This window comes from Telmatherina bonti (assembly GCF_933228915.1).
Source record: "Telmatherina bonti genome assembly, chromosome: 18".
Taxonomy (NCBI): Eukaryota; Metazoa; Chordata; class Actinopteri; order Atheriniformes; family Telmatherinidae; genus Telmatherina; species Telmatherina bonti.
The window spans coordinates 26,507,868-26,525,339 of record NC_136616.1 but is presented as its reverse complement, the minus strand read 5'-3'; the positions used below and the strand labels follow the sequence as shown (position 1 = coordinate 26,525,339).

Below are 17,472 nucleotides of genomic sequence, written 5' to 3'. Positions count from 1 at the left end.
GATGTTGAACATAAAGAACCCTGCATCAGACGCGGCTCATAGGACGAGATTCCTCTCCTTTAACCCCACAAACTGGTCTCCTCACTTCCCAGATGTTTACCGACAGTTAATAAAAGAAGAGATGCTGCACAGCGGTAAACATCAGACCAGTTCCACTTTTTTAGATGTAATGCTGGCATCAAATTCAACATGTTGTTTATGTTCTACTGGGAATAAAATCCTGCTTCTTGAGGTTTTCCAGATCATTACATCCTGTTTTTATTTACATTCTGCACAACTGGGAATTGGGGTTGTATATAATATATTGATGCCTTCTTATTAATCCAAGCTTGTTTTTATGTATGCTGCATCTTCATAAACCCTAAAACACAAATGTAGGATGAGTAGCCATTCAATATCAATGCAGCTAAATCACCCATCTATAGTGTTTTATGGTTAAGTGATGTCAACCTAATCTGTCATTTTAACAATAATTTTTCTATCAATATAAACTGTAGAAGATAGAAACTTTTTACTTTAGTCATTTTTTGCCAAAATCCATTGTGAAATAACCTCTAAAACTTCAGCTCTTATTAGAAACCGTAAAGGTTTGGCTCCTCTCAGAGCACATTGGCAGCCTTTCAGGGGTGTAAATGGTCTTTAAAAAGGCAAACTAAACCTGGTGAAGCGATGTCACGCAGTGACAGGGTGATGTTTTTTATCAAAAGAAACCAGAACAATGAGGCAGTTGGAAGGTGTACGCAGCGTGACAACTCACAGCTGTGTCTTTGTTTCCTACTTTTAAAGTTTGATTCATAGTTTCCTGCGGATGGAGCCATGGCCTTTCACTGCACTATTTTGTCTCATTTTGGAGTCTGTGTGTCTAAGTCAACCTGAACAGGATTCAATAGTTATCATTCCAGTTTTTTTTTCATGAAGTCTTCCTTCAAATATTTTCATTTTTTACCAAAAAATACCATTTTTTTTCCATTGTGGTTCTTAAATAAACCTCCTAATGGTCCAACTGTTGCAAATTGCGGTACTATTTTTTTTTCTGTCCTATATTTGTGTCAGGATAATATTAGTGCTGTAACTTCCTGCCTCATTGTCAATGTTCCATTTCCTTTTTTGCTGCAATCTGCAGCACAGACAGAAAAAAAAAAGTTTCAGACTTTGTGTGTCTCGCAACCTGTAAAACATTGTCTCTCTTTCCTGTAATTGTCTTCACTGGCCTCTAAAACACCACACGTACAGCAGAAGAGAGCAGGAACACACATTTCATACACATGCAGGCAATAATTATTTCTTTTAACAATAAAGCCGAGCAAGAACTGAAAGAGGATGTTCATCTTTGGGAGGGGGAAGTGGGGAGATAAAGTCAGAACCTTACATGTCTTGAACTAAATTTCTATGATAGAACGTTCCTTCATATACTGACTGAATAAACTAGAACAGCTTCAGATGTTTTTTGCTCTATCTGTAAGAAAATGTCATGAGCAAAACCACGTCAAGGACTAAATTTGGTGAAGAAATGAAGCCCTACAAACGTGTAGATTAACCAAAGCAGAATTTTTGTTTTAAAGTCACTTAAACTCCTTTAAAATCTGTCACATTTCTCCTGTCAGTGCAGAACGAGTTGTGCTTTGTGCAGACATACCTTTCATGTCTGATGCAGCAAAGTTGCAATATGAATGAGAGGCTGTCGTTTCCTTCAGGTAGCACTGAGAGCTGCAAGACTGAATGAAACCCCCCTTTCTCAGGTGCATGACTGAAAGGGTTTGCCCACGCAAAGCTAAAAATATATGAGGGAGGTCTCCAAAGTCAAAGAAACAGAAACCAGATAGTTTCAGGTGTGTCTGAAGACCCGAGACCGATCCCAGTCAAGATGTGCGAAACAGACACATCTCATGTTCTGTCTGACCTGGACACAGAATGAGGAAACGCAACTGAGTTTCAGATAAAATTGGTTTTAAATCAATAAGTGCAGCTGACAGCTGCGGCAGATTAAAAAGAAACACTGTGACATTAAAAAATGAAGTATTTTTGGCTCATGAACTTTCACTCTAGAGGTTTTAAAAATAACATGGTTACAGTAATGGGAAGATTGTTCTTTGCAGTGTCAGTAGCTTTACATCTCTCACCAGATTTGTATGTTTTGATGTGCGTTTGCAACTTTACCACATTCTACTTTTCTTTTTTTTTTTTTTTACATTCACCTGATGTAACCTGGAAAACCAAATCATCAGGTAGGGCAAGTTGTCCGTCATCCAAAATGCACAGAAGCTCCAGTAATCCTGAGACTGAAGGCAGCCAAGCCAAACAAAGTCATCAGAGACAAACCGTCTCGGTAAGACTGGGAACCAGTCAGTCTTTCTGCCCAGTTAAGTTTATAAGTGGCTCTAAAGTGGGAACTATGAAAGCTGAGTAAATGTGCACAACCGCTTTCTTTCTGATCTTTCCTTTAACACAGGAAACACTGGTCCATCATGTATAAAAGGACAGTATTGCAGTATCCCATAATGCCTTGCAGCAGCAACACTCAAAGTATCACAACATCTTATCACTATTTTGTATCAACTCTAATACATTTATACAAATTTGAAGACAAGAATTCATCTTCTTTCTATGATCTTATAATATTTCCAGTTAGGAAAAGGAAGCAATTTTAAGGGAAACACTTGAGACACTTGTCAACAGAAATCAGAAGTTCTTTTATGAAGATGGGAGAGCGATACAAGGAAAGTCATGAGTGCAGAACTGTTCTGTTACAGGCTTTGTGTTTGTCTATGAGAAGAAAATTCTTCTGACAGAACAAAGACCATGACCTCATTTACACAGAGATGTTCTCTGCATCGTCCTGCATGGTGTGTCACACAGAAAGAGAAGACAAACAAATCAATCGGAAATGGAAATGTTTTTATTTTTCCAGAATTCTCAGGATCATAAACTGGAAAGTAGATTTACGTCTTCTTAGGCTACTGGAAAGTCTCCAGTCAGAGCTCAATCCTCCAGTTCTCAGGGAGCAAAAAAAGCCCATGAAGCTGCTGTGTGTGCTTCCTTCTCAGCACCATCCATGGTTAGCAACGTCCTTTTCATTCAGCAGGTGAAGAACCTGATTTTTTTATTTTTTTATTTTATAGAGACCAAAACACAGATAAAGAAGTGAAAGAAGCTTTTCCACATGATCGTACAGAACAACATCAGAGTTGGTGAGCACATCTTTTTATTTGGGGGAGAAGTAATTGATGCAGAAAGTAACATCACATGCTGTCAAAATGAAATACTGGACCACTGGTGTTTATTTAGCTGGGGAATAACGCCTGGTGTGAGCTGGGAAAGTCAGGCGTGGATGCACCGATCATGTCTGTGCACGTTGTTGGACCAATCTTTTTCTCTTCCCGCAAGTCTGACATGACCTTTACACAACGGAGCAGAACAAGAGATGGACAGGAAGAGGACAGCTAAACAGTGCAGAGGACAGGCAGAGAGGAGACAGGAAGAGTGTCACATGATAATAGCTGAAGACTGTATGTGTGTGTTTGCAGACATGCAGTAATAAAAGTGACCTCAATGCTGCTGCAGATAAAACTGTCTGGTGAGAGACTTGTGCTGCAGGAAACAGCACATAATCAGGCCTCATGCATCATGTCTGTTTCAGTTAAAGCAGACTTTTACTGCCAAACTATTTTAACAACTTGCCAGCTTTTTTTTTTTTTTTTACCTCATGTCCTGTCATATAGGTTAGCATACGTCAAATTACCATCTTTTGATTTGACTTTCCTTCAAAAAACGGAGTAAATCTTTAATGACACTGGAATGAAACCACATTTCTTGGATGGGGTGGGCTTTCAGTATAAGCCTGAGGTTACTAATCTGAGCACACCACCTAAGGCCACAAGCATGCACACACGTCAGTATGGCAGCCATAACATGATGCAGTCCCACGCTGATGTGCAAGCAGTAGGCCCGTTTGATTTGCTGCTGGCAAACATGCTGTCGGTGGAGCTGCTCTGCAGATGTGTGAAATGTCAGAATAAAAACTGTGTAAAAAGACGAAGTGGAGGTGGAAAAACACACAGAGGAGCATTTAATTACTGAAGAACAATAGCGGAAAGTGAAAATGTCATGACCGATAAATGAGCTACTTCTAAAGGTTTCAGCCAGAGGACATCTGAGTTTTATTTTGGTCTGGTGTGCCGTCAGTGTGAGACTGCAGGAAGTCGCTGGAGTCACTATGTAAAAAGTCACCGAACGCCCTATAAAAGCAAACATAAACACATAAAACATCATGTGTAAAGCTTTAAGATGCTTGTCCGTGTTGTTTAGCCTGAAGAAGGTTAAATGTTTGAGATAAGCTTAATGTTCAACAAGCAGACAGCAGCATATTTTATCTCATTTGGCACAGAATGGGAGAGGAAACCTCCAGTGAATGGATTCTGATGCAAAAATGCCGCTGTACCCCACATGACTGATCACATACAGATCAGCTGTTTTCTATTCAATGAAAAAAAAGTAAAAACTCAGTGACATGAAAAACAGACAAAAAAAAGACCTTTGTCCATTTTCTCTCCTATAAGACTGGTGTTCATGTATTCTTCCTTAAAGTTTTGTTTCTGTTTAGCGAATGTCAATCACAGCTTCATTTGCCAAGATTTTTTGTCAGTAAGTTGATTATTTACTAAGTTGTCTGTTATGTATAAATGCAAAACAAGTTATTTTCTTGCATACTTTTATATTTCCAAACCATAAAAAAAGTCAAATTTCCAAAGAGAAACTGTTTAAACTTCGGAGAATAATGACTTAAGACCACTTTAAAAGCTCACCAGAAAGCCTGGTAAAGTACCTTGTAAAGACACATTGAAAGCAAGAAACTAGTTGGTGGGAAATATGCCGCATGTCTTAACACAGTAACTAAGGAATCCACGGGGAAAAAAACCTGTGTAAAATAAAATGATAAATCATGTTTCCAGTTTGTAAAACTGGAAAAGAACTAAACCAACAAAGTCAGTGAAGGTAAAACTGCCAATAAAAACCGAGTCAAGCTTTGTGTCATGTGATTTATCACCGTTTTATCTCCACACACAAGACTGTAAATGTGTAAACAGCTTGTTGTGGATCTTCCAATGAGGAACTGTTGAAGCATGTAAAAGAAATGTTGACAGGAGCGTGTGTAGTGTGCCCTTTCCTCCACCATTTTCCTCTTTTTTCCCCCCCACCGAGGTCAACCAGAGTTTAATGAGAAAGACAGACGTTTGCGGCACTTTCACCTTCTGTTTTTCTTCCCTCACTCCGCCTGAAAGGAGATGTAATCCAGTTACTTTCCCTGCGCTGAAAGTACTCTAGCAGCAGGTGAAGGAGATGAAAAGCAGCAGTAAAAGGAACAGTTTGTACCTGTTTGCGAGCCAAGCAGACACAGACATGTTCATCCAGCAAACTTTCATCATGCCAGGATCTTTTTTATGTCTTTAAATCTCTTTTTCTTACGCTTTCGTCACCCTCAGCTCAGGACAAACACCCATGTCCCCCCCCCCCCTTCTTGCCAGCAGTTTCCAGAATGTCAATTAGCTGTTTTTCCCTGCTTTCCTTCCATCTTTTTCTTATGTTTCCATCTCGCATCCCTGCCATCTTCCTACGGTATCTCTCAGCAGTTTAAAATGCACGGCACGTCCGACACAAACCGGCCGCCATTATTTATCGCCGGAGCAACCGAACAACACAATTAAAGGAGAGGAAGGAAGAAAAGGAAAGGAAGAAAGAAGGTCTTTGTTTAGTTTTTTTTTTTTTTTTTTTTTTTTTTTTTGTGGCTTAGCTTTAACGGTGTGATTAAGTGGTTGGAAACCGACTGAAACAACAAAAACAGAGCGTGGCAGGAGGAGAAAAGCAAAGGGATGAGGTCAGACTGCTTTACTGTCCAGTTCAGTCCATGGACAGAAAAGTCTTTTCAACACAAACAACAGATTCTGATTGGCTCTTGGACAAAAACACTGAAGGGGAGGTGGCAGAGCAGCAATTAGGGGGAAAAAAAAAACCTGCAGTTTTTCGAGGCACTTTTATTTTTGGTTATATTTACAGACAGCACAGCTGTATCCGACATAAACACACAAACTGACTCCCTGCTGAGAGTTGATTAGTTTCATATTTATATAGAAGTTCATATATACATAGAAACATACAGGAAAAAAAAAAAAAAAAAAAAAAAAATATATATATATATATATATATATATATATATATATATATATATATATATATATATATATATATATATATATATATTGTGCAGAATTTTCCTGCTTCCAGGGTGGTTCCTCAAATGAAACCTCGTCTCATTTTAGTGTCCTGGGCTGAAAGTTTATCCCCGTTTCAGACAATAAAGTCAGTCCAGAAAACAAACAGAGTTCCTTCTGTGTTAAAGACATTTCAGTCAAACGGCGATGTCTGGTCGTCATCGTATTTCAGAGAAAACTGAAAAGCAGCAGTGCAAAAACCCGTTTGTGTTTTTAGAAACCCGGCAGACTTTTGGAGAAAAAGTCTTGCAGCTCGACTCGTTCTTGCAAATCCAGACTCTTTCTGAGCGAGTTTATGTGTGTGTGTTCCAGTGAAGTGGCTGGCTCCAACCACACTGTGGCTTCCAATTATGGGTTTGACCATGTGTGCAAACACACACACACACACACACACACACACACACACACACACACACACACACACACACACACAGGGTGGCCCGATGACAGTTGCCCTTCATATTTCAATATGCATCCATAATGTGGTTTCCTCATGGCTGTGAGCTAATCCGCTCAGAATGAAGAGATTGTCTCGTATAATCATCACCGTCCACCAAGCACACTGGCAAACACGCATGTTTGTCAACCTCATCTTTTCTCTTAACCTTTGTTTTCAAGAAAAGGGACAAACGCTTCTTATAGGTCCATCGGGAACAAAGACAAAGTCAAATATCTCCCAAGTTGTCATAAATGATATCAGGCGACCTTAGCTGCGCCTGGTGGTTCTGATTGTACCATAAATCAGCGGTGGACGCTTTCTGTTTGGACACTTTGCTGTAAACCTCCTTCCCTCCTCCTCCACTGCTCCACATGTTGTTGTTGTTGTTTACATTGCTGTTAAAAGCGTGCTTCGCAGCGGGCAGCGGTACTGGCTCCTTCCGAGCAAAAGCCCCTTTGCCTGGCTTGGGAGCGGTGACGGGCTTCGGCCACTTTGGCATCGGAGGGTGCAGCGTGCCGCGAGTCGGACCTAGGGGAGGCTGTTTTTGGGGATCTGCAGGCTTGCCATGAGCGGCGGTTCTGTAATTCCCTTCCAGGCTGGATGGAGCCGCCACTTCATCTTGTCTGATCTGGCTGCGGGGCTCCAAGCGGGCCTCGCTGTAAATGCTCATCGCTAAGCTAACAGGTAAATTCGCGCTTCCTTTGGCGCAGCCCTCCGGCTCGTCGTATATGTGCTCTAGAGAACAGGCAGGAGGCGATGAAGACCCCTCTGTTTGACCACCCGGAGGTGGTCTCTTGTTACTATTTATTGCTCTTCCGCCTCCTGCAGCGCCGTTTAGACTCAGCATGTTTGTTTTCAGGCTCAGCTCCAGGCTGATCTGGTCATACACGTGTGAATACAAGTCAGGGGGGTTTCTGTGGCTGCCCCCATGATGATGATGATCTCCTTGGCCACCAGACGCATCATCTCCAACTGGTCGGGTACGTGGAGTGGGTACAGGAGTGGATGGGTTGCTGGTTTGGTTCTGAGCCTTGATGCTGTCCACCGGGTCAGAATAAAGGCAGTCGGAGCTGAGCAGACGCAGACGGACCGAATCTGCCGGCTCAGAATAAAAACCTGCATGTTCATCAGACAAAGTCACGCCTTTCCTTCCCTCCCCTCTAGGAGACCGCGGAGGTGTTCCACCTCCTCCCATTACCCCCAACATCCCTGGAGGTTCTGGTAAACTCCTCCCCTTGTGCCCCGTTCCACCTCCTTGCCCCCTTCCTCCGTCCCCTCCCTCTCTCTTCCAAAGCACGCCATCAGCTGAGCCTGGTTTGCTGCCGCCCGAGTCTCCGTCCGCTTCCCGACTGCTGCAGCTGCTGCTGTCGCCGCTTCCTGTCGTCGCGGCACCGGGAACAGCGTTGCGGATGTGCTGCAGCGACGACGGGCAGTCCGCGTCCAGACTTAACGGGCCGCTGAGGTGACGATCCTCCACCAGAGCCTTTTGCGACTGGATGGCTTGATCCACCAACATGAAGATCTCGTTGCCTTTTTTGGTTTCAAAGGTGAAGTTGCCGGGGCCAGAGTCACACCTGCGGCCAGCTTCGAACGAAAACATCACCTGGAGATGGAAAACAACATGTTAGAGCGGTGTAGTGTCAGCATGTGAGGAAATCCCAAAATGGGATTTGTTCAGCACCAAAACAATGCATGCTTGCATTTCCTTCTCAACTTGTCTGACAATTTTTAATCTTTCTGTTTTGACATACACATAAAAGATCAGCCATTTTTGTTTAAATATATGCACATGATTGATAAAAATGCAAAAAAAAAAACAAAAAAAAAACAAAAAAAAAAAAGCATTGTGTGCAGAGCAGAGGTGGCAATTCCTGGTCCAGAAAGTAAAAGTCCGGTCCGGCAGCTGTTCCAACCAGTCACCATATGAGCTGAATTTAATGAGCAGAGTTTATTTTTCCAGTTAGTGAAAACACCTGCTCTAAATGTACAGGTAGATCCAAAAACATGGCAGGACTTTTATTTTCTGGACCAGGAATTGGCACCTCTGGTGCAGACAAAACGAATACTTGAAATGTCATTTGTCACATTTAGACTGATGGTTGAGTCCTGAAGTAGGGCTGGGCAATATGACCTTTTAGTAATATCCCGATATTTTTATGGCATGTCACGATAAACGATACATATCTCGATATTTACCTTAGCCTTGCATTAATGCTTTGGTTCATACAATCACATCAGTAAGATGATTTTGTGTCTCCATTAAAACATAATTGTTCATACTGCATTAAGATATGCTGATTTTAAACATTTATGCCAAAAGGATGAAATTGTAACGAAGCAAATTGATCAAAACCGTATTTATTGAACAGTTAAAGCAGTGGCAGAAACATGTCATTTTGAAACAAAATAAAGTATCTTTGCATGATGTAATAAATGCAACGTATGAAAATAATATAAATTCAAGTGCATATTTCGTGCAGTGCATAATCTGTACTATTTTTCTTTGGAACAAATTCTTCCTCCTCCATTTTTTTTATAACTCGCACTGCTACTGCTACTGCTAGAAAAGCTGCTACACGCTGCCTATCATGATGTAGCACGTAGCTCACGTTATGTACGTAACTAGGTGCGCTTGCGTTAACTCTCTGTGCAAAGCGGTGCAGAGAGTCGAGGAGGAAGGAGGAAACCCCGTCCACAGCTAAAAACAACTGCGTGACAACAGGATACTCAAATATGACAAATATAGACATTTTCTATATTCCACAGGGGACTAGCCACAATATCTCGAGTATATTCGATATATCGCCCAGCCCTACCCTGAAGTATCACAGCAACAAAACTGCAACCACAGACTGAAGCTAAATATATTCATCAGACTGTCATCATCTCTAATGTGTCCGTTTTGAACCTCTGTGGAGTTTTCTCTGCATTTCTGTGAATCGTGCACCCACCCGATCCCTCCCGTATCGTCTCAGCAGCTTGTAGGGCCACACCAGAACATTCCTCTTTGTCTTTGGCTCCTTTAAGATCAAAATGTCGCTTTCAGCTTTTAGCCAGTAGCTGCCCGCTAGCCCGCAACGTTCCGACGCCTCGGTACGTTGAATTGTCACCCAGAACTTGTTCACTGCAAAGGAAGAGGCGTGATGCAACTTCTCATTGAAAACGTCAACATAGATTATATTGTTTTCACTTCTATGAGGCTCTGGGCTGGAGTATACACCCATAGGCACACAAATATAAACTTTTTAGTGCCCTTACCCTCCTCTCTGGAATAGTAGATGAGGTTTTCAGACATCTGCAGGTCCTGGAGTCCTCCGTTGGAGTCTACAGCGCTGCTACTACCGCTCCCTCCCTGTTCAAAGAGACAATGCATCAGCTGAGAAACACATCGTCTTCAGGCTGTTGCAGCATGCCCGAAGGTTTCCAGGAGTTCTCTGATGTCGGCATAAAAAATGGAAGCGAAGACAATCAAGGACTGAGCATGCAAAGACGTGGAGAGGCTGCAACAGAGAACAAAGCACGTGAAGTCTTCCTCCTGCAAACTTCCCATTGCTTCCTCTCTGCAAATGATCAAGTATGTGTATGTAAGCATGCTGCACTCGGGGGGGGGGGTTTCTTTAAAAAAAGAAATGCTTTTTGTTACATTTAGGCTGAAAGAGTAGAAAGAGAAGGGTTTTTTAATAAAACACTGACTCGTTACACTGCTTGCAGAGGTGTAAAAGTACCTGAAATGCAATGTCGCACATGGTGTCCATCCACTCTTTGGCAGCATTCTTCTCCGCTGCAAACACGTGCATTTTGTCATTTGTTTCCACGCAAAACGCTGCCATGTTTTCTTTGGGACAGCTCTCCGTCAGAGCGGGCAGGATGGAGATGCACTCCGACAAGCGGATGATCTTCTTGTCCAGCTTCCGGGTTTTCTCGTTCCCGCCGCCTCCGGAGCCGCCGCTGGATCCACCGCCGCCTGAGGGCGAGTCGAAGAACTCCAGGCGAGCGATGCCGTTCTGGCTGGCGGGGTAGAGGACGAACCAGTTCTTCTTCCATTTCTGATGAGTGAAAAAGAAAGTTATGTTAGTGGGTGTGAGGTGAACGGTGATGAACGGAATCTAAGATCCAGCATTTTTTTTATATCATTTTTTGAAAAAAAGATTTTAAAAAACAACTAATGAACCCAGAGTTCACCTTTTCCCACCTACCCCATGGTACAAGGGACATTAATTATGGCAATAAAGTTGGATGAAATGGACATAAACTTGACAATAGATATCCACACTGCAAAATCTGAAATCTAAGTGAGATTAAAAATCTTAAATTAAGTACATAATGCTTTTTTTTTTTTTTTAAAGGTAAGACAATTCTTAGTTTTTATGCCAGAGAATTCCTCTTGTTTTAAGAGTATTTGTACTTGTTTTGGGAAGTCTTGACAAGCCAAATTTTCTTGTTCTGTTGGCAGATAATTTATCTTATTTTAAGCAACGTTTACCTAATTTTTGGATTTTTTTTTTGTTTTCTAAGGCTGAGTTTTTGCAGTGTAAAAACAAATAAGATTCAGCTTTACATGGAGGTAAATTTTCCTTTATGGTAATGTTTTCCTTTTTAAGTCCACTTTTCCATTATTGTTATGAACTCTATGTCAACCAATTTCCTTCTAAAATCCGCTTTTTATTATTTATTTATGTTACAAGCACAAGCAGCACAAACTTGTTCCATCCATAGACTGGGAAACCAGTGTTAAATGCAAGACTTTAGACTAGAAGTGGAGCTCTCCGAGCTGGGTGGATCAGTTGGAAGTAGGCTGGAAACAGACTCAAGATGTGATTCTTCACATCTTGCAACACTCATCTTTCCTTTCAAAATCTGAGAAAGATAAAAAATATTTGCATGTGGCTTGTTGAGACAGCTATGGGGCGGGGAATAAAAAGCTAAAACCATAAAGATATGACCACAAATACTTGAAATCTGATAAAAAGAGAGACAATGAGATGAGAAACATTTCAACTACTGAGAGCATTTGAGTCAGAAATATTTCAGCGTGTTTCTTTTTTCTACCTACTTCAGTGACTGAAGATTAATGTAGGAGGAATGTGGTGATAAATCGAATGCAGTTTGACTCAGAGCTGCTGCTGACAACATGGTTTCCCCCTTGATTCAATCAGCAGCAGCACGTTAAAAGTTGCTGTTAGTCATTCAGTACTCACCAGGAGAAAAGCCCACCCTCAGCCCACAATAAAAGTAGGTATTAATTTGGTTTTTACTACAAATAAGATCCAGATCATACAGTCGGGTCTACTGTTCAGTACATGTAGCACATTTCAGTGTAAGACGTCATTTCAGTTTTAACATATTTAACCTTGATGGTGGGTTTCCTTTAAACTAACAAGAATCAATATGTTGCGGTAAAATTTGATCAGAGTAAGGATACCAGGCAAAGACAATGAGTGTGTTATCATTAAGCCAGAGCTGAAGAGGTGTATCGCCATGTGCAGGCATGTGAGAAAGGAAACTAAAAGCCAACGTTAACCATCTTATGTTGTTTTTACACAAAGTATTTACACCATCTGAAAGAAGCTCATTAAATCCTGTCAAGGAGTCACATGTTTATGCTCACATATCTACAACTTATCTGTTGGGTATACTTCTATGAGGCGAGGCTATCGCTATGACAACATGAAGGGGAAGGCTTTGACGTGATACAGAGTGGATTCAAAGCAGTTCATGTGCAAGAAAGGATATTTAGCAAGCCTAAAAGTAACGCTGAGGACAAAAAATAAACAACTTGCGACCTGGCAGAGATGTGAGGCGAGGAGAGAGCTTATATACCTGGAGACACATGAGGGACGAGAGACAGATGCAGCACATGAGGATGGGGTAGCGAAATTAGGACTGGGATCAACACGGGAGGAACCATGACAGGCTTTACAATTTATCCAACAAACTGTTTCTGATGTCTACGACGCTGAAACTGTTCAGCTACATAAGTGTTTCCCATCGCAGACATCATCAACCCATCACATCTCATCTCATCTCGTCTCATCTGCCCCCACGTGAAACAGCTGTTCTGTGTGCGGCTAAAGCTAAAGCTAATCAAGCCATGCTGAAACCGATAAAAACACACAACTAACTTCTCACCCAGCACTGACAGCAGAATAAACACAAAAGCAAGATGTTTTTGGGTTTTTCTCTGGGATTTTTTGATGAGCAGACAGAAAAATCTAATCTTTGTGTCCTTGAAACATTCAACTTTCCTGTTAACAGAGAAAGATGATTTGCATTTGGACACATTCAAAGTTACTGAATTGAAACCAGCACTTCCACACATATGGCATTTCATAAACAGAATTAAACACCAGCTTCCATAGTTTTACAGAAGAACCTTAAAATGTAATTATTATGTGCATTTCAGGCTAATTTATTTTATTTCTGAGACCAGAAGGGCTGGGATTGATCGAGTTATTGTCACAAATACTTTTATTTACTTCAGACCGACCCTCTCCGTAGGCTGTCAGATCAGCCTGTGGGCAAAACGAGTGGATTGAGACTCTTCCGCATTAAGCCCCGCCTCCCGCCACTGCACTACATCGGGAGCGCGCACCGCACCTGCTTTCGCCATCATTGTAACATCTCATAAACAGAAGGCTAATACAGCCCTACATGTTGGAACCTGAATCAGACCCTGAAAACAAAGTGGAAAACAGCAACCCACAGCAACGAATGCAGCAGGATGTCTCTCTTTGGTAAACTCACCAGCCATCGTTGGAAATAACTTTATCCCACGTTTTCCACCCGCCTGATGTATTTGTACATGCCCTTGTTAACCAGTAGAAGGTAACCAATCACCGAACCTTATCCCCCGGGACGTCACAAGGATTTTGTAGAAAAAACTCTCTAAAACGACGCATTTTTCGTCACCATGGAAGCCGAATGACTTCCATGGTGACGAAAAACATGCGTTTAGGTGATAACATGCGTTTAGGTGATAAAAAACAGTGTCGTTCACATGTCTGATGAGGATTCAACACTGTAACACTGTAGAAAGCTCAGAAAACTCCAAATACCATCATAGCACCCCTTTAAACACAATCATATTTATTCACCTTCAAATGATTAAACTAATGAATGCTTTGTCGCATGTTTGGTTTACCTCATTCAAAAAGGCCAAAATAAGTTCAAATAGTATTTCACCTGGCCGTCAACAGTATATTAGGGCTGTTATTCATGCACAGTATGAATTAAAGCCCTGTCAGTCTGGAAGAGACAGCTCCCATCACAACTGATAAAGGGAATCACTCAGAACAGGTCTGTATTGGAAGGACTGAACATCATGGGGCTTTTTCTCGGCGATGTTTGTTTATTAATGTTATCTTTTTTTTCAAATGTGGATTTTTCTTTTAGTGCCTTAACATGCAAACAGGTTCAAAATGCAGCCAGACTGTTTCCAAACTGGGTGGCACGCACACGATTTCAGCAGTAAGGAAGCAACAGCCGACAGTGATCGCTTCCTCTGAGAGAACAAACAGCAAAACATCCGATACTGAACAATAAGAAGTGCAGCAGGTGTGGAACGCTCCAGATGTTCAGAGCTAATAGTAAACATGGTGACGTCTTATAGCCAACATTGTGTCCAGTCATCCCAGTCATATACAAGTCATGGTTAAGCTGTGTGACACAATAGCTTCCAGATCATCCCACCTAAACAGAAAGTGCAGCCCCACTACACCAAGCCTCCTCTCAGTTATATCACTCAGAGTGTGTGTGTGTGTCTGCTTTCCTCTACTTTCACACAGTGCAACGGAAGCCACACGACAGTCGGAGAGCTGAGCTTATGACAGGAAGGTCAGCGGTTTTAAAAATCCTTCCCACAGCAGGGAAAATCCAACTAGGGCACCTTAACACCACAACTGTATGCCCTCAGATGAAGCTCTAAGCTTGTCTGAGTCTGAAAGGGTTAACAACACGGTTAAATGGTTGTTTTTATTCACAAAACCTGTCATTTGAGACACAAAATAAGCTAATAATAGCATTTCCAATGAATTATTTAGATGCAAATATCCAGCATGGATGATAGTAATAAGTTTTCAAAGGTAAAACAGTTTAACTCTAATACACTTCACACTTTTGATTTTAATTTAGTATCAAGTACAATTTCCCTTAAAAAGCTTCCAACACTAAACTTAGGTGGAGATCAAATTATTTTTAACTTTAAACCAAACATAAATGTGTTGATACACATGATGGAATCATGTCAGCTTCTCTTCTTGTTGCTCAAGCTGATAAAAACAGAAACAATAGTCCTGCTGACATAAACACAAAGAAATACGACTGCTTTATATATATGGAAATATTTGTATGAAATACACAATTTAGCATGCAAAGCTGATATTGACGGAACTGGGTCTCACTGTGTGCGCTGTGTGGCAGATTAATCTACAACAGTACATGAAATATATATGGTCAACATATGTTTTGCTTCTTACGTCAAAACTTCATCAGAATGTAACTGCGATGAAGTAAAGGTAGTCACTGAACATAACCAAACATCTCGGCTCGTTACGACCGTAACGTGTGTCAGTACAATTACAGAATTATAGTATTTGCATGACAGGCCCGGTACAACAATTGCCACAGGGAATATTCATCTACAATCTACAGCGTTTTTGTTCTTCTCCCTGAGGTTTCAGTCTGCCAGTAAACGTTTTATGCTTTCATGTCTTTTTTTTGTTTGTTTGTTTTAAGCTGAATGAATAGTATGAGATCAAACAATCCTATACTCTCTATGGACCATGAAGCCCCCCCCCCCACATATGTTTATTTTAGGCTGTAAAATCCCTGAACTTAACAACTGGCACGATAACAAAGGCGTCTGCATAACTGCAAGACTGATTCTTTCATTTCATGGTTTTTGTAAGAGCATGCACACACTGAAACCCTTAAAACAAACTGCCAGAGAGGACAGGAAATGCGTGGGATGGCCATTACCCAGGATTCTCTTTGCTTCCTCATTCTGCATCCAGGTGTGGCTCAACACTTACATACATATTATACATATTGATATATATATGTACATGTATATATGTATATGTATATGTGTGTATGTGTCTGGGTGTGCGTGAAAGTCCATCTATTTGTATTGTTATTAAACCTGGGCCTCTTTGGGCCATATGGAGTTGTGCACAACAAAATGTGCACGTATGCTCGCTCTGAAAAGCAAGTGTACGTTCAAACAGTACGAATATTCATTCTCATTGAATGGGGCGGCTGTAGCTCAGGGGGAAGAGCAGTCGTCTTACATTACATCGATCATTACACCCCATGACTATTTGCCGAAGTGGGCAAGACCTAAAACCCCAAGTTGCCCCCCCCCGCTATTGGGAAATGTGTGTGTATGTAAGTCGTCAGCTAAATGACTGTAGAAGAGAATCTTGGACGAGGTGTGAAACTTTGAGCCGTGTTGCAATGTGGTGTTAACACGTGTGTGTGTGTGTGAATGTTAAACAGCTGATCCATATAAGGCAACAGAGCGTTATCAGTCTTTACACTGGGTGGAAAATATGCAAAACGGACCATGGCTGCAGAGAGAAACTTCCTCACTGATACTTTGCCTGTTTGCAAAAACTACCTAAATTGACCAGAAATAAAGATACAAGTGTATGCATCTGCCACACTTTTTGCATTGGAAAAACATCAGCTACTGAATCTGTGGACCTGATCCAAGAGGTGCAACGCCTATCAAACTGTAACGGAGAAGCTTAAAACACACAAAACGCCTGCAGTTTGATGTTGTTCATTTAAAGATAAATTAAGGAAGCAAGTCATTCCAGTAACTGTGACATTAGTTAATAATAAAACAGAAGTACCATGTTGCAGATGTCAATGTTTGCATGCTGACCACTTGCCAGACTGATGGAAAACATGCTGAAACCTAAGATCCTCTTTATTTTTGTACTACTATTAAACTAAACCGCTGAACCATATTCCCACTAGCCACACACGGACCTCAGAGCACATGCAGCTTGTGTGGTTATCTTTGTTTGCGAGTACAGAAGTAAGTATTTCTGTTTATCATTGTGTCTATTATTGTTAATGTGTGTTGAAGGGAGGAAGAAAGCGTTATATGGATGTGTGTCGGAGCAAAAGCAGGCAAGTTAGGGTTTAAAAGGGAGGGGAGGCCCATTGCTTTAACCTCTGAACTATCCTAATTTACATGAGGACACTTGGTGTTAACCTCTCCCTGCTTAACTGGACATTTAGTTGTGCGCTTATTGTGCATGTTATTTCATAACGGTATTTGCAAAGTGGACAAATATTTAAACAGAGATATTATTTTGATAAGTAGGTCGACTCAGGCAGCAAAAAAGCAGAACAAATATACGGTGCAAATGATTGAGGTGCCAAATGTCTGCAATCAAACCTGCAAACATGCAGTGCAAAGATATGGTGATATAGTTTGTTCCTGCAGCGCTACTGTGTTATTATTAAACATAATTTGAACCTTTTCATGAATATTATATTAATATTTCTACCAATAGACCACCCTGAATGTTATGGATTTAACTTCAAAGTTAGAAAAACTAAACCATTACCTTGTGAGACACGCCTTTTGTTTTTTGTTTGTTTGCTTTTTCTGTGATTGTTGTTGCCTCCATAAATATCTGAATTTGTAGTTTTCAGAAGGAACATGGAAGTAAAATATATCTAATGGCTACTATCCATTAAAACACTTATATGAAATGCTGAATAATCATTACTCAGCAGCAGTCAATTGAAAAA

At 41.1% G+C, this 17,472-nt stretch overlaps 1 protein-coding gene across 1 annotated transcript in view; it reads right to left on the bottom strand.

Annotated features, from left to right (window-relative positions):
* Positions 1 to 6,707: 6,707 nt before the first annotated feature.
* The window catches only part of dok1b (docking protein 1b), an 11,582-nt gene continuing 817 nt past the window's right edge, over positions 6,708 to 17,472 (bottom strand). Inside the window, exons 2-5 of the mRNA XM_079257376.1 lie at positions 10,431 to 10,751; positions 9,964 to 10,057; positions 9,657 to 9,829; positions 6,708 to 8,308 (exon numbers count right to left, since the gene is read on the bottom strand). Coding sequence (XP_079113502.1) covers positions 6,932 to 8,308; positions 9,657 to 9,829; positions 9,964 to 10,057; positions 10,431 to 10,751 — 1,965 coding nt within the window. The 3' untranslated portion in view covers positions 6,708 to 6,931. The remainder of the gene's footprint in view (positions 8,309 to 9,656; positions 9,830 to 9,963; positions 10,058 to 10,430; positions 10,752 to 17,472) is intronic.